The sequence below is a fragment of the Cervus elaphus genome, chromosome 1 (genome assembly GCF_910594005.1).
Source record: "Cervus elaphus chromosome 1, mCerEla1.1, whole genome shotgun sequence".
NCBI lineage: Eukaryota > Metazoa > Chordata > Mammalia > Artiodactyla > Cervidae > Cervus > Cervus elaphus.
The window spans coordinates 55,593,453-55,617,155 of NC_057815.1; the positions used below are offsets into that span (position 1 = coordinate 55,593,453).

Consider the following 23,703-nt stretch of genomic DNA (forward strand, 5'->3'; position numbering starts at 1 on the left):
GAGAAGGAAATGGCAACCCACTCCAGTACTCTTGCCTGGGAAATCCCATGGACAGAGGAGTCTGCTGGGCTACAGCCCCTGGAGTTGCAAGACTTGGTCCTGTCTTAGCAGCTGAGCATGAGTACAAAGACATGGAAGCAACCTAGATATCTGTCTACAGATCAATGGATAAAGAAGATGTAGTACATATATACAATGGAATATTGCTCAGCCATAAAGAAGAACAAATATGAATCAATTCTAGTGAAGTGGATGAATCTAAAGCCTATTACCCAGAGTGAAGTAAATCAGAAGAAGAAAAACAAATATCATATATTAACACATATATATATGGATTCTAAAAAAATGATATTGATTAATCTATTTGAAAGGAAGAAATGGAGATCCAGATGTAGAGAAAGGACTTGTGGACACAGTTGGGGAAGGAAAGAGTGGGATGAATGGGGAAAATAGCATGGACATAATATACACTATCATGTGTAAAGTAGATAGCTGGTGAGAAGTTTCTGTATAACACAGGGAACCCAACCTGGTGCTCTGTGATGACCTAGAGGAGTGGGATGGGGAGAGGGGATATATGTGTAATTATGGCTAACTCGCACTGTTGTACAGCAGAAACCAACACAACAGTATAAAGCAATTTCTTCCCAATTAAATAATGAAAAAAACCCAAGGTTATATAGTTACTGTTGACTTATTATTTTTAATGGTATACGTTGTACTCTATGTATTCTGTTAAATTTTGAAATGCATTCTTTTTCCCTTCTGTGAAAGCCCTTTGGCTTTTTGCTAAATTTAACTCGGGAAAAAAATAGTTTGTGTGTTCTTAATAAGCCTTTTGAATAATAGGAGATTATACTGGAAATTCGGAAAATCATATTGCATTCCTACCTAAATTTTTGAATAACCACAAAAAGGCTTGTTTCAGTTGAAAAAAACAGACTTCTTTGATTAAATACTAAATGGATCAAATATGAAAGCCTATTGTGGAATGATTTCCTGCATGCTTTCTTTGCAGTGAATGAACAGTTTTTCTTTTCCTTATCCTTTGAAAGTTGGTCTTTACTGGCACAATTAGATCTTGTGTTGCAGAGTTTTGATTTTCTGATTATTTTGGCATTATAGCACAAGCCTTTGATGAATAAAGAAAACATTTTTAAAAATGATCATTTGCTATAAAGCAGATTTTTCAATTTAGCATGGGGAGCTTAGGAACTATAAGACCCTCATCTTAATTTTACCTATGAACAAGTAAATTAAATTTCTGCTGATCAGCTTTTTTACGCTGTTAAGATGTATAAGTCAGCTATATGTTTCTGAAAGATCATAAGTTCTGATTTTTCTAGTGTCGTGCTTTTGCTTCACTTGTTTCCCCTAAGGGTGATATTCTCAATGAAGAAAAGAAGGACAGGTGCTAGGCGCAGTGCTGAAGTTGGAGATCGTTTGGGATAGAATAGAACAGGACTGGTGCCAATGCCAGTGATATGTATATAGCATGTTTTGACTGAGACTTTTTCCCTGTGGGAAATTTTAACTCCAGTTGGGAAAATTGTTGTTGTTGTTCAGTCACCCAGTCATGTCCAACTCTTTTCGACCTCATAGACTGCAGCATGCCAGGCCTCCTTGTCCCTCACCATCTCCTGGAGTTTGCCCAAGTTCATGTTCATTGCTTTGGTGATGCTGTCCAGCCATCTCATCCTCTGATGCACTCTTCTCCTTCTGCCCTCAGTCTTTCCCAGAATCAGGGACTTTCTGTTCGCAGAAAGATGACCAAAGTACTGGAGCTTCAGCTTCAGTCCTTCCAGTGAATATTTAGCATTGATCTCCCTTAAGATTGACTGGTTTGATCTCCTTGCTGTCCAAGGGACTTTCAGGAGTCTTCTCCAGCACCACAGTTCAAAGGCATCAATTCTTTAGCATTCTACCTTCTTTATGGTCCAGCTCTCACCACTGTCATGACCACTGGGTAGATAGCCTTGACTATCTTCAAGGCTATAGATAGCCTTGATTGTACAGACCTTTGTCGACAGAGTTAATGTCTCTGCTTTTCAACACACTAAGTTTGTCCTTGCTTCCCTGCCAAGAAGCAGTTGTTTTCTGATTTCATGGCTGCAGTCACCATCTGCAGTGATTTTGGAGCCCAAAAAGAGGGAATTTGTCACTGCTTCCACCTTTTCCCCTTCTATTTGCCATGCAGTAATGCAGGCAGATGCCATGATCTTAGTTGTTTTAATATTTTGTCTTAAGCTGGTTCTTTCACTCTCCTTCTTCACCCTCATCAAGAGGCTCTTTAGTTCTCTTCGCTTTCTGTCATTAAAGTGGTATCATCCACGCATCTGAGATTATTGATATTTGCCCGCCTATCTTGATTCCAGCTTGTAACTCATCCAGCCCAGCATTTTTCATGAAGTGCTCCATGTATAGATTAAACAAACAGGGTGACAGCAGACAGCCCTGTTGTACTCCTTTCTCGATCTTGAACCAGTCAGTTGTTTCATACAGGGTTCTAACTGTTCCTTCTTGGACCCACATACAGGTTTCTCAGGAGACAGTTGGTCTGGTATTCCCATCTCTCTGAGCGCTTTCCACAGTTTGTCATGATCCACAGAGTCAAAGGCTTTATCGTAGTCAATGAAACAGAGATAGATGTTTTTCTGAAATTCTCTTGCTTTTTCTATAATCCAGCAAGTGTTGGCAATTTCATTTCTAGTTCTTATTCCTTTTCTAAACCCAGCTTGGACATCTGGAAGTTCTTGGTTTGCATAATGCTGAAGCCTAACATGCAAGATTTTAAGCGCGAGCTTACTAGCATGGGAAATGAGTGTGATTGTCTGATGGTTAGCACATTCTTTGGTACTACCCTTCTTGGTAATTGGAATGAGGATTGACCTTTTCCAGTCCTGTGGCACTGCTGGGTCTTCCAGATTTGCTGACATAATGAATGCAAAACCTTGATGGTATCTTCCTTTAGAGATTGGAACAGTTCTGCTGGAATTTCATCACATCCACTAGCTTTATTAACAGCTATGCTTTTTAAGGCCCACTTGACTTTGCACTCCAGAATGTCTGGCTCTGGGTGACTAACCACACCATTGTAGTAATCTGGTTCATTAGTATCTTTTTTATACAGTTCTTCTATGTATTCTTTCCATCTCTTCTTGATCTCTTCAGCATCTATTACATATCTACCATTTTTATCCTTTATTGTGCCCATATTTGGGTGGAATGCTCCCTTGATGTTTCCAGTTTTCCTGAAGAGATCTCTAGTCTTTCCCCCTTTGTTGTCTTCTTCTATTATTAAGCACTGTTCATTGAAGAAGGCCTTCTTGTCTCTTTTAGCTATTCTTTGGAACTCTGCATTTAAGTGAATATATCTTTCCCTCCCTCTCTTGCTTTTTGCTTCTTTTCATTCTTCTGCTCTTTGTAAAGCCTCCTCAGATAACCACTTTGCCTTCTCGCTTTTTTTTTTTTTAAATCTTTGGGATGGTTTTGTTTACTGCCTTCTGTACAATATTACAGACCTCACAGACGGTAAAGAATTTGCTTGCAATGCAGGAGACCTGGGTTCGATCCCTGGGTCGGGAAGATACCCTGGAGAAGGAAATGGTAACCCACTTCAGTATTCTTGCCTGGAAAATTCCATGGACAGAAGAGCTTGGCAGGCTACAGTCCATGGTGTTGCAAGGAGTTGGACACAACTGAGCGACTTTCACTTCACTTCACTTTACTGTTAACTAAATCTAGTCGCTTGAATCTACTTGTTACCTCTACTGTGAATTCATACAGGATTTGATTTAAGTCATACCTGGCTGGCCTACTGCTTTTCCTGGTTTTCTCTAGTTAAGCCTGGATTTTGCTATGAGAAGCTGATGATCTGAGCCACAGTCAACTCGAAGTCTTGTTTTTGCTGACTGTGTACTGCTTCTTCATCTTTGGCCACAGAGAATGTAACCAGTTTGATTTCGGTGTTGACCATTTAGTGATGGTGATGTCCATGTGTAAAGTCGTCTCTTGTGTTGTTGAAAAAGGGTATTTGCTATGACTAGCAAGTTCTTTTCGCAGAATTCAGTTAGTCTTTGCCCTGTTTCATTTTGTTCTCCAATGCCAAACTTGCCTGTTATTCCAGGTATCTCTTGACTTCCTACTTTTGCATTCCAATCCCCAGTGATGAATGGACCGTCTTTTTTAGGTGTTAGTTCTAGGAGGTCTTCTAGATCTTCATAGAAGTGATCAACTTCAGCTTCTTTGGCATTGGTGGTAGGGGCACAGACTCCGATTACTGTGATGTTAAATGACTTTCCTTGGAAACAGAGATCATTCTGTCATTTTTGAGGTTGTACCCAAGGACTGTGTTTCGGACTCTTTCACTGAATATGATGTCTACTCTGTTTCTTCTTTGGGATTCTTGCCCACAGTAGTAGATATAATGGTCGTCTGAATAGAAGTCACCCATTCCTGTCCATTTTAGTTCACTGATTCCTAAGATGTTGATATTTATTCTTACCATCTCCTGCTTGACCACATCCAATTTTCCTTGATTCATGGACCTAACATTCCAGGTTCCTATACAGTGCTGTTCTTTGCAGCATCAGAGTTTACTTTCATCACCAGATACATCCACAGCTGAGTGTTGTATCTGCTTTGGCCCAGCCATTTCATTCTGGGGCTATTGGTAATTCTCCTCCACTCTTCCCTAGTAGCATATTGGACACCTTCAGACCTGGGGGACTCATCTTTTGGTGTCATATCTTTTTGGCCTTTTATACTGTTCATGAGGTTCTCACAGCCAGCATACTGGGATGGTTCGCCATTCCCTCCTCCAGTGGATCACGTTTGGCAGAACTCTCTGCTATGACCAGTCTGTCTTGGGTGGCCCTGCATGGAACAGCTTATAGCTTCATTCAGTTACGCAAGCCCCTTCACCATGACAAGGCAGTGATCTTTGAAAGGGGAGTTGGGAAAATAAAAAATATTAATCAGACTTATGCCAATTTGATGAAATGTTTTCAGAAAATGTTTTCTGGAGAAACTCCTTGAGCAATTTTTTAGCATGATACAATTAAGTAATTTCCACTTTTTCTATTTTTGTTTTTATTTTACTGAAATAGTTTTTAAGATTTTGTCAACAGCTCTCAAACTGTTAAAATGGTCACATTCTATGAAATGTATGCCCCCACTTAAAAAATTGAATAATATAAATACAATGAGTAACAGACGTAAGATCTAAAACATGCTTGTGCTAGGCTAACTAAAAAAGTTTAACAGGTATAACTTGAGTCTGAAACAGTTTTTTTGCAGGTACAGGGTAGCATCAAAACATGTTTAAAAAGAGGTTTACATGTTTCTTCCAAAGTCTTGTGGACACCAAAGGACCTAATGTAATTTAGAACAGTAGTTCTCTACAGTGTATCACTTAGACCAACTCAGTAATCTCAAGTACTGTGAGTTCTACTCAGTTCTGGAGTACTACTCAGGCGAACTGGCACACACTTATTTTGTTATAATCATGGTCATCATTGTTATTATCATCATCAACACTTATATAGTGTTTACAATGCCCGAGATGCTTATTGAAACACTTTACATGTATATTAACTCATATTTTTCCTGACAAGAGCTCTTAAAAGGTAGGTAATAGTTAGTACCTTTTATGTGTGGGGAGGAGGGGAAATGAAGCACAAAGAGGTAATACAATTTTCGCAGTCACATAGCAAGTAAATGGTGGAAATGAACTAGGAAATGGCAGCCCACTTCAGTGTGCCTGCCTGGAAAATTCCATGGGTAGAGCAGCCTACCCATGGGATCACAAAGAGTGGGACATGACTGAGCAGCTCAGCACATGCAGGTAATCTTGATCCCTACTCCATATGCCCAACATTGTAAAAAAAAATTAAAAATCGCATTGGAACCTGAGGAACAAATTGAAACTAATTTGAAAAAGAAAAGATCAGGGGAGGTACAGAGAAGGAGACAGGGGGTAAGATTTTTGTTAGTTATACTCAGATATCTGAAGAACTGTCTCGTAGAAAGGGGACTGACGTTATCCCATGTAGTTCCGGGAGGGAGCACTGTGACCAGCAGGCACATTGTTGTTGTCGTTCAGTTGCTCGGTCGTGTCTGGCTGTTTGTGTGCCATGGACTGCCGCACGCCAGGCTTCCCTGTCCTTCACTATCTCCGGGAGTTTGCTCAAATCCATGTCCATGCTATTTAACCATCTCATCCTTTGCCACCCCCTTCTCCTTTTACCTTCAACCTTTCTCAGCATTAGGGTCTTTTCCATTGAATCAGCTCTTCTCATCAGGTGGCCAAAATATTGGTGCTTCAGCAATAGTCCTTCCAATGTATAGTCAGGGTTGATTTCCAGAAGGATTGACTGGTTTGATCTCCTTGTTGTCCAAGGGTTGCTCAAGAGTCTTCTCCACCACTGCAGTTCGAAAGCATCAGTTCTTTGGCACTCAGGCTTCTTTATGATCGAACTCTCACATCTGTACATGACTACTGCAAAAACCATAGCTTTGACTATATGGACCTTTGTTGGCAAAATATGTCTTTGCTATTTAATAGCTATTTGATATGCTGTCTAGGCTTATCATAGCTTTCCTTCCAAGCATCTTTTAATTTTATGGCTGCAATCATCATCCACAATGATTTTTAGCCCGAGAAAATAAATTCAGTAACTGCTTTCTCTTTCCTCCTTTTGTTTGCCATGAAACGATGGGACTGCATGCCATGATCTTTGTGTTTTGAATGTTGAGTTTTAAGCCAGCTTTTTCACTTTCCTCTTTCATTTTCATCAAGAGGCTCTTTAGTTCCTCTTCCTCTCTGCCGTTAAAATGATATCATCTGTGTGTCCAAGGTTGTTGATATTTCTCCCAACAATCTTGTGTCCAGCTTGTGATTCATCCACCCCAACATTTCGCATGATGCACTCTGCATATAAGTTAAATAAGCAGGGTGAAAATACACAGTCAGGTGGTATAAAGTCCTTTTCTGCTCAGTTTTGATTCTACTCCTTGCAGTTTTTCCAGTCTGGGGTCTTAAACTGCTCTAGTAATTATAGTCCATGCTACAGAAGGTGCTGTCACTCTCAAATTGGCCATTCTACTTTCTAGGGAATACTTAACTGTTTTGGGATCCTCATCATAGAAGAGGAATCATGCATTATTTGGCTTGTTTCACTTAGCATAGTGTCCTTAAAGTTTATTCGTGTTGTAGCGTTTGACAAGATTTCTTTTTTAAGGCTAAATAATATTCCATGTGTATATATATATATATATATATATATATATATATATATATATATACATACACACACACACACCCCATTATATCCATTCATCTAGTAGATTTTTTATATCTATAAATTTAATAGCACCTATGTAATTTTTTCCACCATTGAAGGTACAAAAGTGGTTAATATGCTTTAAAACTTTTCATTCATTACAAAAAAATGTGTGTACATATTAGAAAACTTAGAATATATGGATTAGGCAATACAATTGAATCAAAATCCTATGTTAACTCTTTGATGAGTATCTTTCTATATGTTTTCTGTGCTATATACTCATGTGTACTCAGGTCGAATAAATTGGTAAAATGTGTTGATGAAAAATACCTTAGTCAAAGTTATAGTGATTGATATTTGGTAGTATGGTTGACTAAGATGTACTGCTTGAACATTCTTAGGATTTTTTTGGGGGGGTTAATTAATTTATTAATTGTACAGGAGACAGGGATCAAGACCATCCCCAAGAAAAAGAAATGCAGAAAAGCAAAATGGGTGTCTGAGGAGGCCTTACAAATAGCTGTGAAAAGAAGAGAAGTGAAAAGCAAAGGAGAAAGGAAAGATATACCCATTTGAATTCCAAATTCAAAGAGTCCCAAAGAATAGCAAGGAGAGATAAGAGAGCCTTCCTCAGTGATCAGTGCAAAGAAATAGAGGAAAACAATAGAATGGGAAAGACTAGAAGTCTCTTCAAGAAAATTAGAGATACCTGGGGAACATTTCATGCAAAGATGGGCTCAATAAAGGACAGAAATGGTATGGACCTAAGAGAAGCAGAAGATATTAAGAAGAGGTAGCAAGAATACACAGAACTGTACATAGAAGAACTGTACAAAAAAGATCTTCATGACCCAGGTAGTCACGATGGTGTGATCATTTCACTTAGAGCCAGACATCCTGGAATGTGAAGTCAAGTGAATCTTAGGAAGCATCACTACGAACAAAGCCAGTGGAGGTGATAGAATTCCAGTTGAGCTGTTTCAAATCCTAAAAGATAATGCTGTGAAAGTGCTGCACTTAATATGTCAGCAAATTTGGAAAACTCAGCAGTGGCCGCAGGACTGGAAAATGTCAGTTTTCATTCCAGTCCCAAAGAAAGGCAATGCCAAAGAATGCTCAAACTACCCCACAATTGCACTTATCTCACATGCTAGTAAAGTAATGCTCAAAATTCTCCAAGCCAGGCTTCAACAATATGTCATCCTTGAATTTCCAGATCTTCAAGCTGGATTTAGAAAAGGCAGAGGAACCAGAGATCAAATTGCCAACATCCGTTGGATCATCAAAAAAGCAAGAGAGTTCCAGAAAAACATCTATTTCTGCCTTATTGACCATGCCAAAGCCTTTGACTGTGTGGATCACAATAAACTGGAAAATTCTGAAGGAGATGGGCATACCAGACCACCTGACCTGCCTCTTGAGATATCTGTATGCAGGTCAGGAAGCAACAGTTAGAACTGGACATGGAACAATAAAGTGATTCCAAATAGGGAAAGGAGTATGTCAAGGCTGTATATTGTCACCCTTTTTATTTAACTTATATGCAGAGTACATCATGAGAAACGCTGGGCTGGAGGAAGCACAAGCTGGAATCAAGATTGCCAGGAGAAATATAAATAACCTCAGACATGCAGATGACACCACCCTTATGGCAGAAAGTGAAGAACTAAAGAGCCTCTTGATGAAAGTGAAAGAGGAGAGTGAAAACGTTGGCTTAAAATTCAACATTCAGACGTAGCATCTGGTCCCATCACTTCAGGGCAAGTAGATGGGGAAACAGTGGAAACAGTGACCGACTTTATTTTGGGGGGCTCCAAAATCACTGCAGATGGTGACTGCAACCATGAAATTAAAGATGGTTACTCCTTGGCAGGAAAGTTATGACCAACCTAGACAGCATATTAAAAAGCAGGGATATTACTTTGCCAACAAAGGGCCTTCTAGCCAAGGCTATGGTTTTTCCAGTAGTCACGTATGGATGTGACAGTTAGACTATAAAGAAAGCTGAACACCGAAGAATTGATGCTTTTGAACCATGGTGTTGGAGAAGACTCTTGAGAGTCCCTTGGACTGCAAGGAGATCCAACCAGTCCATCCTAAAGGGGATCAGTCCTGGGTGTTCACTGGAAGGACTGATGTTGAAGCTGAAACTCCAATACTTTGGCCACCTGATGTGAAGAGCTGACTGATTTGAAAAGACCCTGATGCTGGGAAAGATTGAAGGCAGGAGGAGAAGGGGACGACAGAGGATGAGATGGTTGGATGGCATCCCTGACTCAATGGACATGAGTTTGAGTAAACTCCGGGAGTTGGTGATAGACAGGGAAGCCTGGCCTGCTGCAGTCCATGGGGTCGCAAAGAGTCAGACATGACTGAGTGACTGAACTGAACTGAATTAATTTATTTTTTAATTGAAAGATAATTGCTTTACCGAATTTTCTTGTTTTCTGTCAAGCCTCAACGTGAATCAGCCATAGGTATACATATACACCATTCCTTTTGAACCTCCCTCGCAATCTTACCCCTCTAGGTTGATACAGAGACACTGTTTGAGTTTCCTGAGACATACAGCAAATTCCTTTTGGCTATCTATTTTATATGTGGTAATGTAAGTTTCCATGTTTCTTTCTCCATATATCTCACCCTCTCCTCCCCTCTCCCCATGTCCATAAGTCTGTGCTCTATGTCTGTTTCTCCATTGCTGCCCTGCAAATAAATTCTTCAGTACCATTTTTCTAGATTCCATATATATGCATTAGAATATGATATTTATCTTTCTCTTTCTCTTACTTCACTCTGTATAATAGGCTCTAGGTTCACCCATGTCATTAGAACTGACTTAAATGTGTTCCTTTTTATGACTGAATAATATTCCATTGTGTATATGTACTGCAACTTCTTTATGCATTCATCTGTTGATGGACATCTAGGTTGCTTCCATGTTTATTTGTGTTGTAGCATTTGACAGGATTTCCTTTTTTAAGGCTAAATAATATTCCATGTATGTATGTACTCCATTTTCTTTATCCATTCATCTGTTAATAGATTTTTAAAAAATATTTATTTGGCTGTGCCAGGTCTTAGTTGTGGCATGTGAAATCTTTTGTTGTGGCATGTAGGATCTAGTTCCTGACTAGAGATAGAACCTGTACCCCATGCATTGGAATCACAGGGTCTTAGCCACTGGACCACCAGAGACATCTCTGTTAATAGATGTTTTAGTTGCTTTAAGCTTTTGGCTATTGTGAATAATGCTGCAGTGAACATGAATGTGCAAATGTCTCTTTGAGATTCTATTTTCAGTTCTTTTGAATATATACCCAGAAGTGGGATTTTTGGATTATATGATAGTTCCTTTTTTAGTTTTTTGAGGAACCTCCATACTGGCTTCTATAGGGGCTGTACCATTTTACATTGTAGACAACAGTCCACAATAGTCCCAGTTTCTCTGCATCCTCTCTAACATGTGTTGTTTTCTGGGTGTTGATCGTTGCCATCTTAATCTGTGTGGTTTTGATTTGCATTTCCCTAATGCTTAGTGATGTTGATCATCTTATCATATGCCTATTGGCTGTTTATATGTCTTCTTTGCAGAAATGTCTATGTAAGTTCTTTGCCTATTTTTAAATTGGATATTTATTGTTCTTGAGTTGTTGGAGCTCTTTATATATTGTGGATGTTAAGTCCTTATCAGATATTTGGCTTGCAAATACTTTCTCCTGTTTGGTAGGTTGCATTTTACTGTGTTTTAATTTCCTTTGGTGTGCCTAAATCTTTAAGTTTGATGTAGTCCCATTTTGCTGTTTTTACTTTTGTTGCCTGTATTTTTATGTTGTATGTAAGAAATCATTACCAAATCCAATAACATCAACCTTTTCCCTTTTGTTTTCTTCTAGGAATTTTGTAGTTCAGGTATGGTTTAGGCCTTTAATCCATTTTGAGTTAACTTTTGTATGTGGTGTAAGGCATGGATCCATTCGTATTCTTTTACACGCAGATTTAGTTTTCCCAGCACATCTGTCCTTCCCCATTGTGTAGCCTTGGCACTTTTCTTAGAGATCATTTGACCATATACATGAGGGTTTATTTCTGGATTCTCTATTCTGTTACATAGGTCTTTTATTTGTTTATTTATTTTTTGCTGCACAGGGTCTTCATTTCAGTGTGATCATTGCTGCTTACAGGGGCTTCTCTAGTAGTGGGGTGTGGCCTTCTTTTGTTGTAGAGCACAGGCTTTAGAGTTCACAGACTCAGTAGTTGAGGTGTGTGGGCTTAGCTGCCCTGTGGCATGTTTGATTTTAGTTTCCCGACCAGGGATCAAACCTGTGTGCCCTGCATTGGAAGGCAGATTCCTAATCACTGGACCACCAGGGAAGTCCCTGTTATGTTGGTCTTTATGCCAGTTCAGTTGTGCTATTTTGATGCTATCTTTCATATGGGAATTCAGCAAAACTGGTGAGCTGCATTTCTGCTACTTCCATCTTCTTCAGATTTTTACTTTTTACAGATTTGAAGAGGATGTCTTATGTTTTCAGCTATGTAATTAATCTAAGTGTTGATGGGGACAGAGTGAAACAGATGTCCGCTCAAGGCTGCCTTCAGGTTGCCCTTGATTTCTCAGTACACTTAGGGCGTGTTTGTGGCTCTGTTGTTAAGTTGTGTCCGGCTCTTATGACGCCATTGACTGTAGCCTGCCAGGATCTCTTTTCTTAGGATTTTCAAGTCAAGAATACTGGAGTGGGTTGCCCTTTCCTCCTGAGGGGAACTTGCCAACCCAGGAATTGAACCCATGTCTCCTGCCTGTGTCTCCTGCATTGGCAGGTGTATTCTTTACCACTTGGGCCATCTGGGAAGCCCTGAGAGAGTATGAACAGTGGGAACTCCTTCAAAATATATTCTTTAAGTAAAAGAGTTAAGTCTTAACTTGATCTAACTTTTCTTGTCTCAAGCCTGTCTCTTGTGGCAGATTCTTTGCTGCTAAGTGTGCGATCTCATTCTTAATGGCAGCTTTTTTATGATGGGGATTATATTAACCATATTTTGAGGTTGAGAAAACAGATTTCTAAAGAGTAAGTGAAACAGTGGAGCCTGAATTTGAACCTAAGTCTGACTAGCCTCCAAGCCCAGGTTGTTTCCACTATACTAATCAGAGGTTAGATACACTGTGTCTGCCATCTTCCTTTATCAGAACTTGTCTTCTTTGTGTCTAAGGACAAATCTATGTACAGTCTGTTCTTGTCCTAATTGGAAGAGATGAGGATTAGTTAGGAACCAAGGGTTGGGTAATCTGTGATGAAAGTAAGAGGACATTTTAGCTGATGTATTGTTCTGCATTATCCATTCATTTACTTGTAAAATTATTTCAAAGGTTAGTGATAAAGGCTACTGTTTCATTTGTATCATAATTACTATTTAAAGGTTTCTGTTAGTACCATTCATTTAATTTTCTTTTTGGCTTTTCACTGTTTTTTCCCAACTATTTATTGAGGTAAAATTGACAAGCAAATTTAAGATATTTAAAGAATACATCATGGTGATTTGATATACATATGCACTGTGAAAGGATTCCCCCGTCTAGTTAATTAATTCATCCATTATCTCACAAATTTGTCTTTTTTTTTAGGTGAGTACAAGTTCTACTGTTAGCAAATTTCAATTTTGCAATATAGTGTTGTCAACTATATGCACCATGTTTTACATTAGATCCTCAGAACTCACCCATCTTATAGTCGAATGTTTGTACTCTTACTAACATCTCCCTATTCCCCCCAGCATCACTCCTGCTGGAATATGCCAGAGAGAGAAGGACAAATGCCCTTCTGTATTAACAGAGCGAGAGACTAATGCTTTTGCGTGCACATATTAATAAATTTAGTCTGTTATTTGATTTATATATTTGAAATGTGTTAGTGAGAAAGTCCATACTTTAATTTCCATAATTATTCATGAATGTCTGCAGTATTAAATGTAGACTGAGTATAAAGTTTGCTGAGTATAAAAATCATGTGAAAAACAAAGTCATTGTGAGAAGAGGCTACCATGTATATGCATCATGCACTTTTAGATAACTCGAATTGCATTTTAGAAATTGAAGTATAGTTGACTTGCATCATTTTAGTTTCAGGTACAGTGCTCAGCATTTTTTATAGGTTACTCTCCATTTAAAATCACTACAAAGCAGTGACTATTTTTCTGTGCTGTATAGAACATCCTGTGGCCTATCCATTTTATACATCGTAGTTCTTACCTGTCAACCCCCTATTCCCGTCCTGCCTCATAAGTAGAATAGAAACAAACTCATAGGTATAGAGAACAGACTTAATAAATTGCTTTTTAAACCATGAAAGAATGTCTGCTTTTAAGATTTTTGGGGGGGATACACCATTTCTTGTTGTTGCTTAGTTGCTCAGTCGTGTCTGACTATGTTGTGAGCCATGAACTGTAGCCCACCAGGCTCCTCTGTCTGGGATTTCCCAGGGAATGATACTGGAGTGGGTAGCCATTACCTTCTCTAGGGGATCTTCCTGATTGAGCCTGCATCTGCTGCATTGACAGACGGGTTCTTTACCACTGAGCCACTAAGAAAGCCCTTGTAGTTTCTGTGGCAGTTCATGCTGTCATTTTTGATAGTTCTCATTCTCACAAGGTTCTTCATTTATATTGATTCAATAATATCTCCTCTGAATTATAGCTTTTGGCTCTAGTTTGTTCCACTCTATCTTCTTCCATATAATAGCTCTTTGCACATTTGGAGAAAGTTCTCATATGTGCTTCTTACTTTTTAAGCACTTTTAAAAACACTTTTCTGACTAAATCTTCTTTTATGTAAAATTTTCCAGACCCTTTACCAGTTAGAAAGGGCTTGATCTATCATAGATGCCTTTTTCCCCCCATTTATTAGTAGGAGGCTAATTCATAGATGCCTTTTACAGTATATTATTGTTTGGCCTGTTTTGTGACAAGGAATCCTAGATCTAGTCTAGTCTAGTCTAAGAGGGAGGAATATTGTTATAGTACTTCTGAAGTTTGATGACAGGCGCTCAAGTGCTACCGGTTTACCGGAGGTAGAACTTAGACAGCTCCCCAGCCTTCCTCTTGCATCACTTCTGCTGCCTCCTATGTCTGTACTGCCAGCCTGTGCTGTACTGGCAGCTGTACTGGCAAGTCTTGGCCTAGGTTTCTGCTCTTCTGTAACTGGCTTTACACATGACCCCCTGTGGTTGCCTGACTCACAAGTCTTGATACGTCTTTTTAGCTGCTTGAGTCTCTCATTTCTTCTACTCGGAATTTCCCAGCAGAGGAGCCAGGTTTGTTTAAGGGACCTTTTATAGGTCACTCTGGTCATAAGTTGCTTGCCAGTTGCTTGCCCTTGTCCACCTAATAGTCCCATTCATTGACTCAACAAGTATTTTATTAAATATCTAATTTATACTAGTCATTATTCTAAATGCCTGGGATACATCAGTAAACATAGCAGGTCAAAATCACTGTTTCCATTCTGTTGAGGTGAAATATACAAGTAGAAGTAAATGTACTAGTCAAATTAATGATTTCATAATTTCTCTCTGGTTGGTAAGAGGAGAGAGAGGATTGTGTGCTTCTGAACATGACTGCTGCCCTTCATTGAACTGGTGCCATTTTTGATAGACTGTGATATGGGCAGATGGACTTCAGAAAGCAACTCTAATATAGATAACCACCAATGTAGTTATTTAGACAAACATACAAAATATTTAGAAAATTATGCATTAGAGTAGCATTTCTCAAAGTTTAGAGCCTGTATTAAGCCAAGTAGTATATATTTTATATGTGTATACTTTAAACGTATACATGATACTAAAATGATTGATTTCTGTCAGTTGATATGATAAACAAATATCAAGCATCCTGTTTCTATAGAGCAAAGTATTACATTTCTTCAGTTAATTAACCCCTACTGACTTCATTTCTTCTGCATACTATTAGCTATTCCACACCTACAGCATACTACTTAGCACCCCCTGAGAATACTGTTTGACTTTCCTGCAGTCATCTGGTAAGACTTGAACAGTCACTTTGGCAGGGTGAATGGTTGGATCATCCTAGGTCACTTGATAATCCTTGTAGTGGGCCGGGTAAGTGGATTACCCTACCAGGACCCAGGGGAAGGTGGATTACCACACATAAAGGAGGGAAAAGTGTGCCTGATCACGCCAGTGTTTCCTCACCCTTCCTAAATTTGTGTGGGGTGGTTTGTCTAGCATTTGCTCTTTTTTCAAAGAAAGCTATTTCCAAATGTGTTAGTATCCTGCTAAGAGTCCCCCTTTTTATGTGTGAGCTCCACATTTGGTCATTGTATTTCCTGATTTTATGATGCAGTGGTAGAGTAGGGGCTGGAAAGAAAATCAGGAAGGCCTTGACTAATAACCACCCCCCCTTTTTTTTTTCAATTTAGCTGCATGCAATGCAGTGAACAATCACAATTTGTCAGCCTAGCACCTATCTTTTCTAAGAAGTGATCCCCTTTCTTTTGAGAAGTATCTCTCTCCCTACCCAGTTCCCCATGCCCATTTAATAAATAGTGCAAATCGGAGCTGCTGCCACGGCCGTTCTGGTTGACTTTCCCTCTGGACACAAGAATCAGCCCACAGGTGGACATTTGACTCTTATTAAACAGTCTTCCTGCAGTATGGCTTGCTCCTCAACATAAAATGTCATCTTGTCAGCATTCTTAAATACAACCAGTGCTTCGTGTAAGAATGGTTTTAGGTAAATTATATAAACTTGGAAAATAAATTTAGAAGTTCAGTTTAAACTCTTAAGATCCAAAAAGAAGCATCAGACAATGTTCGTTTACTTTTGTAGGGTATTCTCCTAAGTTTCTCAAAAGTTGTTAGTTGCATCAATTTGCATATTTGATATTCAAAACCAAGTTACTGTAGCTCCTTCCACATTTTATTTGTGAAATGCCATGTTACCATTTTTATTTTTGCCTTTTTATAACCTAATTTCCATTTACAAATAGCATCGTATAAGGAAGTTATATCACTCATGAATCGTATTTCTCTGTATGCTTACAAATGTTACATCAGCATTTCACACTAAGCTTTCATGTTATTGAAAGACTGCATATCATTATAAAATCAATAAATTAAGTATATGGCTCCTAGAGACCTTTGATATGGATGGTCAGAACCTTTAAATTGAATATAATATTTAATAAAGTAATTTAAAATTCTCACTTTCAAAAAAAAAAAAAAAGTTAAAAGCTAACAAGGAGCTTTTTACTTCTCAAATTGGCCCTAACTAAACAAGTGAAAATACCAGTTTCATTCTTATACACAGGGTGTAAAAAATTATATCTTTCTGATGGGCCCTTTGACTTTGTGTGACTCTTTAAAATTTTCATATTCTTTGATCCATTAGTTGTATACCTAAGATTTTTTTCTGGGCAAAAGTGAGATGAGGATAAAGATTTGTATAGAAAGGTGCTTTTCATAGCATTATTTATAAGAGAGAAAATAGGAAATATATATAATGGTCAAAGGCATGTTAGAAAACATTAATAATAAATCAATATATAAAATTAAGTTTAGTATTATCTTAATTCTGATGAAAAAAATACAAGTATGAGAAAAGCCTAGGGTAAAATCCAAACATTAGCAGTAATTATCTTTGGGTGTGGGATAATGGATGATTTCTCTTTTATATTGTTATATATTAACATTTTTTCTGAAGCTGACATTTATTATTTTTATGATTAGTAAAAATTAATGTTATAAAATATTTCCTGAGCCTGCAGTACATGAGTTATGACTTTCAGAATTGAATGCAATATAGGAACACCTGATTAAATATGATGAGATATATAATATTCATTTCACTTTTTAAAAAGTGAGAGGAGATATAAGTTTAAAACAGTTTCCATCAGTATTAACAAATCTATTGAAATAAACATTTAGCTCAGTATGAACTAAGTGCCAGGCATTCATTATGCTAGGTACTTGGGCATATAAAGATGGTTCTGAAAGAACAAGCAGCTGTCTGTCATTTCTATAAAAATTTCCATGATTTCTCTGCTACTTTATGTTAGGTCCTCTTCTGTCATTGTACTTACTGTGATATACTGAAATTATCAGTTCATTTTTCTGTTTTCTGTTCTCTTAATTCCTTGAAATAGGGGCCATGTCTTTTTCATTGTGTATCTCCAGTATCTAGTAATTTGTTGAATTAAGTTTGCTGTGAAAGTAAGAACTGGTGACACTTGAGGTGGATTTTGGAAGCTGAGTATCTATAATAAATCACTTTTAGTTTACTCTTAATGAAATCTTTTGTTTACCTATAATGGTTGGTATATGAAGAGTTGCTATACTGCAGCAGTGGTTCATTTCTGAGAATGTTTTTATTTTTGCCTTTTTCAAATGTGACCTCAATTTTAAAACAATTCTGAATTGGTCAATAAGATGAATTTAACTTTCCATTTATCTTTTAAAGGTAAGAATTTGGTCATCAAGTGATTGAAGTCTAAGTGAGGGCCCAAGGGAAGTTCAGTTCACAGGGATGAGGATGAGAGATGATAGTGGATGATTTCTTTTTAAAAAATTGCATCGGGTGTTAAGGTTTCCTTAAGTTAGATGCACAAATAATCAGAATGCTGTTGCTTTTACTTCAGAGTGAGTGGGAACAACATGTAGAATATGCAAGCGCAGGAAGCTCTTTAAAAAGTACAGCAAAAAGCAATTTAGACCTAGCATGTACTCTCTAGCCCCAAATTACTCACAGGTTATATCCCCAAAGTTCAATTTTGAATTAATCTGGTCTTTAATGTCACAGGGTAATTTTGTAATAGTAGTAACAGAGTAATGATATAGACTCTGTCTATCAAGGGATTAGATCTGACAGAGTGCCTGAAGAACTATGGACAGAGGTTCGTGACATTGTACAGGAAGCAGTAATCAAAACCATCCCCAAGAAAAAGAAATGCAAAAAGGCAAAATGGCTGAGGAGGCCTTACAAATAACTGAGAAAGTAAGAGAAGCCAAAGGCAAAGGAGAAAAGGAACTGTTTGAATGCAGAGTTCCAAAAAATAGCAAGGAGAGATTAGAAAGCGTTCCTCAGTGATCAGTGCAAAGAAATAGAAGAAAACAACAGAATGGAAAAGATTAGAAGTCTCTTTAAGAAAATTAGTGGTACCAAGGGAACATTTCATGCAAAGATGGGCACAATAAAAGACAGAAATGGTATGGACCTATAAGAAGAGATGGCGAGAATATACAGAAGAACTATACAAAAAAGATCTTCATGACCCAGATAATCATGATGGTGTGATCACTCATCTAGAGCCAGACATCCTGGAATGCAAAGTCAAGTGGACCTTAGGAAGCATCACTGCAAACAAAGCTAATGGAGGTGATGGAATTCCAGTTGAGCTATTTCAAATCCCAAAAGATGATGCTGTGAAAGTGCCGCACTCATTATGGCAGCAGATTTGGAAAACTCAGCAGTGGCCACAGGACTGGAAAAGGTCAGTTTCATTCCCATCCCAAAGAAAGGCAACGCCAAAGAATGTACAAACTACCACACAATTGTACCCATCTCACATACTAGCAAAGTACTGCTCAAAGTTCTCCAAGTCAGGCTTCAACAGTATGTGAACCGTGAACTTCCAGATGTTCAAGCTGGATTGAGAAAAGGCAGAGGAACCAGAGATCAATTGCCAACATCTGTTGGATCATTGAAAAAGCAAGAGAGTTCCAGAAAAACGTCTACTTCTGCTTTATTGACTACACCAAAGCCTTTGACTACATAGATCACAACAAACTGTGGAAAAATCCTTAAAGAGATGGCAATACCAGGCCACCTGACTTGCCTCCTGAGAAATCTGTATGCAGATCAAGAAGCAACAGTTAGAATTGGACATGGAACAACAGTCTGGTTTCAAATAGGGAAAGGAATACGTCAAGGTTGTATATTGCCACCCTGTTTATTTAACTTACATGCAGAGTATAGCATGCAAAATGCCGGGCTGGATGAAGCACAAGCTGGAATCAAGATTGCTGGGAGAAATATTAATAACCTCAGATACACAGATGATACCACCCTTATGGCAGAAAGTGAAGAACTAAAGAGCCTCTTGATGAAAATGAAAGACAGTGAGAAAGTTGACTTAAAACTCAACATTCAGAAAACTAACATCATGGCATCTGGTCCCATCACTTCATGGCAAATAGATGGGGAAACAATGGAAACAGTGACAGACTTTATTTTGGGGGGCTCCAAAATCACTGCAGATGGTGACTGCAGCAATGAAATTAAAAGATGCTTGCTCCTTGGAAGAAAAGTTATGACCAACCTAGACAGCATATTAAAAAGCAGAGACATTACTTTGCCAACAAAGTTCTGTTTAGTCAAAGCTATGGTTTTTTCAGTAGTCACGTATGGATCTGAGAATTGGACAATGAAGAAAGCTGAGTGCTGAAGAATTGATGCTTTTGAACTGTGGTGTTGGAGAAGACTCTTGAGCGTCCCTTGGACTGCAAGGTGATCCAGCCAGTCCATCCTAAAGGAGATCAGTCCTGGGTGTTCATTGGAAGGACTGATGTTGAAGCCGAAACTCCAATCCTTTGGCCACCTGATGTGAAGAACTGACTCATTTGAAATGACCCTGATGCTGGGAAAGATTGAAGGTGGGAGGAGAAAGGGACAACAGATGATGAGATGGTTGGATGGCATCCCTGACTCAATGGACATGAGTTTGATCAAGCTCATGGTGATCGACAGGGAAGCCTGGCGTGCTGCTGTCCCAAGGTCACAAAGAGTCAGACACGACTGAGCAACTGAACTGAACTGAATGATATAGATAAGTGGTTTTCAACCAGGGGCATTTTTGCCCTCTCCCCAACCCTGAGCATATTTGGCAGTGATTTGGAGACATTTTTGGTTGTAACAACTTAGTGGTATTAGATGAGGTGTTATTAACTTATAGTGGGTTAAAGCTAAGGATGTTGCTAAACATACTATAATGTTCTATAATGCACAGGAGAGCTCTCTTCCCACTGCCTTCAAACCCAACAAGGTATTATCTGGCCCAGAATGTTGGTAGTGCTGATGTGGAGAAACCCTGTTTAGACAATTGTCCAATTTCCAGGACACTCTGAAAAAGCTTTCTTTAACCCTGCACAGTGCTTATAATCCATAACTGAAGCTTAGTGCTAAGAGTGCCATTTCATTTGTCATTTAAGATCACTTTGTCTGTATGGTAAAGCTTTTAAATTTCAACTTGAGATTCTGAGCAGAAGATGGCTTTCCTTATTGGAAATAAAGGGTAGTTACTCCCATGATGTGGAGACTTGATTTCACATGCCTGTTTTTCCTAGTATTTTTGTGTCACTCTTCTGAGAGTCTGTAGGATGGGAATTACCTATCATTTCAGTATTGTGTTTAGAAGATAGTTTTATACACTTTAAAATGTGAAAATGTTTAATCAGTATGCAAATTTATTCAACAAGTATTCATTTAGAAATAAGTATTAATAAAATGAGTATTCAGATTTTTAAGTACCTGTAACTTAATGCACTTTGATTTTATTAATAGGGTCAGGAGCAGGTCTGGGGAAAATAATCCAGAGATTTCCACAGAAGGACTGGGATGATACACCTTTTCCACAGGGAATTGAATTGGTAAGTTGATGTTGTATTACTGTACTTTTATAATATACTTTTCTTGTTTTATTTATGGTTATATTTATGTTGCAGTTACTTTTAAATTATTTGGTGATTTAACTCTAACACATTATTAAAAATAATCTCCCCAGTACAGAAACCTTTGACTTACATTGGTTCTGGAATACCTGTTTTGCTGTTCTTCCCATTTAAATTTCTCTTTAATATTAAAGATGAAATAGATGATCTTTATGTGCCTGGAAGCTGAAAAATTCCTCTGATTCTTATAATCAAATCTTAGCCTAGTATCTTCAGTGATAGTGTGTGTCACTAATCAAATATTTATTGTATTTTTTTTCCTGAAAATTTCAAGGTTGTTGTTTTAGTGAAAACTAAATAAAAACATAGATAAACAAAACTAAAGGTTGTTTTAATAGAGATCAGTCATGGTTTGATTTGGTCTTGAAGTCAAAATCTGAATTCTCTCTTTTTAGTTACAGGATTTGTATGTTGTTTTGTAATAGTGCAGTTAACTGCCTTATTTTTGTCAACCATTTTAAAGCAATTTATGGTTGAGCATAATTTATATGACTAACTCATTCTCTCTGGTGGTGGATCTGTGGTGGCAAAATCAGAGACTGAAACGATTGTCACTAAACTATTTTTGCAATATGACTATAAAGTTCAGAGAGTGTGTATACATGTGTTTGTGTATATGTGTGTGTGTTCATCTATATTGTATGTATATTTACACACACAAGCAGTATTCATCAAAGCAGTTGTTTTGAGTGAACATCTGGTGTAATATGACAATGAAGAGAAGACTGCTTGGGTTGAAAATCCCAGCTGAATGGTGTGATTTCTAGCAAGTTACTTAATTTCTTGAGCAACAAGAGTCTTCATCTATAAAATGAGGACACTGATAATACTAATCTCATAGGGTTATGTAAAAATAAAATGAGAAAAATACAAATAAAGTGCTTAGAACAGTGTCTTCCATAAAGTTCTCAGTAAATAAGGTAGCTTGTTAATGTTATTATTGTTGTCATTGGTGCTCTGTGTTTGATATATTGCAGATCCTACCTCAGAGGAAGAACAGTTTAGTCTTTTATTAGCCTGTATCAGAAATATTTATTAGTAATAAAACTGATGTTGAAAATTATGATTTTTCTTATCCTAGCAAATGACTGTCCATTTCTGCCTCCCTGAGGATAGAAGATACATTGCTAAATGCTTAATTTTGATTGTTAAACCCAGCTGTGTAAAGAAGGCTGTGAGTTCTATAGATCCACAGAGGGGGTAAATCTTGAGTTTAGGCATTAAAAGGGGGGAACAGAGGGGCTTCTACGCCTGGTGCAGGAGCTAGGAGGCCCGAGATTGTGCCTGGAATAGTGGTGCACCATGTCCTGGGCTTCCAGCGCTGGTTTTGACTGACGCATTACCATTTTTTCTCCCGAGGGATGGAATATGCTTTTAAGACTATTAACTGGGGTGGCCTTACATCAGTAGCTGTCAGAGGGAAAGACTGTGCAGTAATTGTCACACAGAAGAAAGTACCTGACAAATTACTGGCTTCCAGCACAGTGACTCACTTATTCAAGATAACTGAAAACATTGGCTGTGTGATGACAGGAATGACAGCTGACAGTAGATCCCAGGTACAGAGGGCACGCTGTGAGGCAGCTAATTGGAAATACAAGTATGGTTACGAAATTCCCGTGGACATGCTGTGTAAAAGAATTGCTGATATTTCTCAGGTCTACACACAGAATGCTGAAATGAGGCCTCTTGGTTGTTGTATGATTTTAATTGGTATAGATGAAGAACCAGGCCCTCAGGTGTACAAGTGTGATCCTGCAGGTTACTATTCTGGGTTTAAAGCAACTGCTGCAGGAGTTAAACAAACTGAGTCAACCAGCTTCCTTGAAAAAAAAGTAAAGAAGAAATTTGATTGGACCTTTGAACAGACAGTGGAAACTGCGATTACATGCCTGTCTACTGTTCTATCAATTGATTTCAAACCTTCAGAAATAGAAGTTGGAGTAGTTACAGTTGAAAATCCTAAATTCAGGATTCTTACAGAAGCAGAGATTGACACTCACCTTGTTGCTCTAGCAGAGAGAGACTAGACACTGTAGTTAGTTTACCAAATCCGTGACACCACTTGCCTGTGTGTTTGGTAACAACAGACCAACATTTTGGGGGCCCCTTGGTTGAAAAAGGAACTTCTCCCACTCTTGCTGCCACTGAAATGGTTAGGACTCTGTATAAATAAAACCAGTGCTTTTGGGAAATTAAAAAAAAGGGGGGGGAGAGTATGAGAATCTGTGAGGTAATAGACAATACATTGGAAAAGTCCCTGATGCTGGGAAAGATTGAGCACATGAGGAGAAGGGGACGACAGCGGATGAGATGGTTGGATGGCATCACCGACTCAATGGATGTGAGTGAGCAAACTCCAAGAGATAGTGGAGGACAAGGAAGCCTGGTGTACTGCAGTCCATGAGGTTGCAAAGAGTTGGACATGACTGAGCAACTGAACAACGAAGTGGTCTCTGCTGCTAGTTCCTGGCACAGAGCTTCTGAAACCCTTGTAATTTCCTAAGTCAAAAAATACTAGAGACATCTTTTGTTCTAGTATTTGGTCTTTGACCCTGGTTCCTGCCACAGGGTTCCTGAAACCTTTGTAACTTCCTGGGTGGGAGGAGTGTTTTGTTCTGATGGGGTGACTCTTGGGGGACTCCTGGATGATTCCTGGATGAAGAGAAGGACCAAGT

The 23,703-nt window shown here is 38.4% G+C and overlaps 2 protein-coding genes across 4 annotated transcripts in view; both read left to right on the top strand.

Annotated features, from left to right (window-relative positions):
• SBF2 (SET binding factor 2) overlaps positions 1-23,703 on the top strand; it is a 494,424-nt gene that overhangs the window by 79,885 nt on the left and 390,836 nt on the right. For all 3 annotated transcript variants that reach the window (XM_043903289.1, XM_043903298.1, XM_043903284.1), the window contains one exon: positions 20,859-20,944. In XM_043903289.1, coding sequence (XP_043759224.1) covers positions 20,859-20,944 — 86 coding nt within the window. The remainder of the gene's footprint in view (positions 1-20,858; positions 20,945-23,703) is intronic.
• LOC122694491 (proteasome subunit alpha type-6-like) lies at positions 21,048-23,333 on the top strand. The gene has a single exon (XM_043903311.1). It carries the CDS (start codon positions 22,387-22,389, stop codon positions 23,053-23,055), a length of 669 nt encoding a protein of 222 aa, XP_043759246.1. The 5' UTR covers positions 21,048-22,386; the 3' UTR covers positions 23,056-23,333.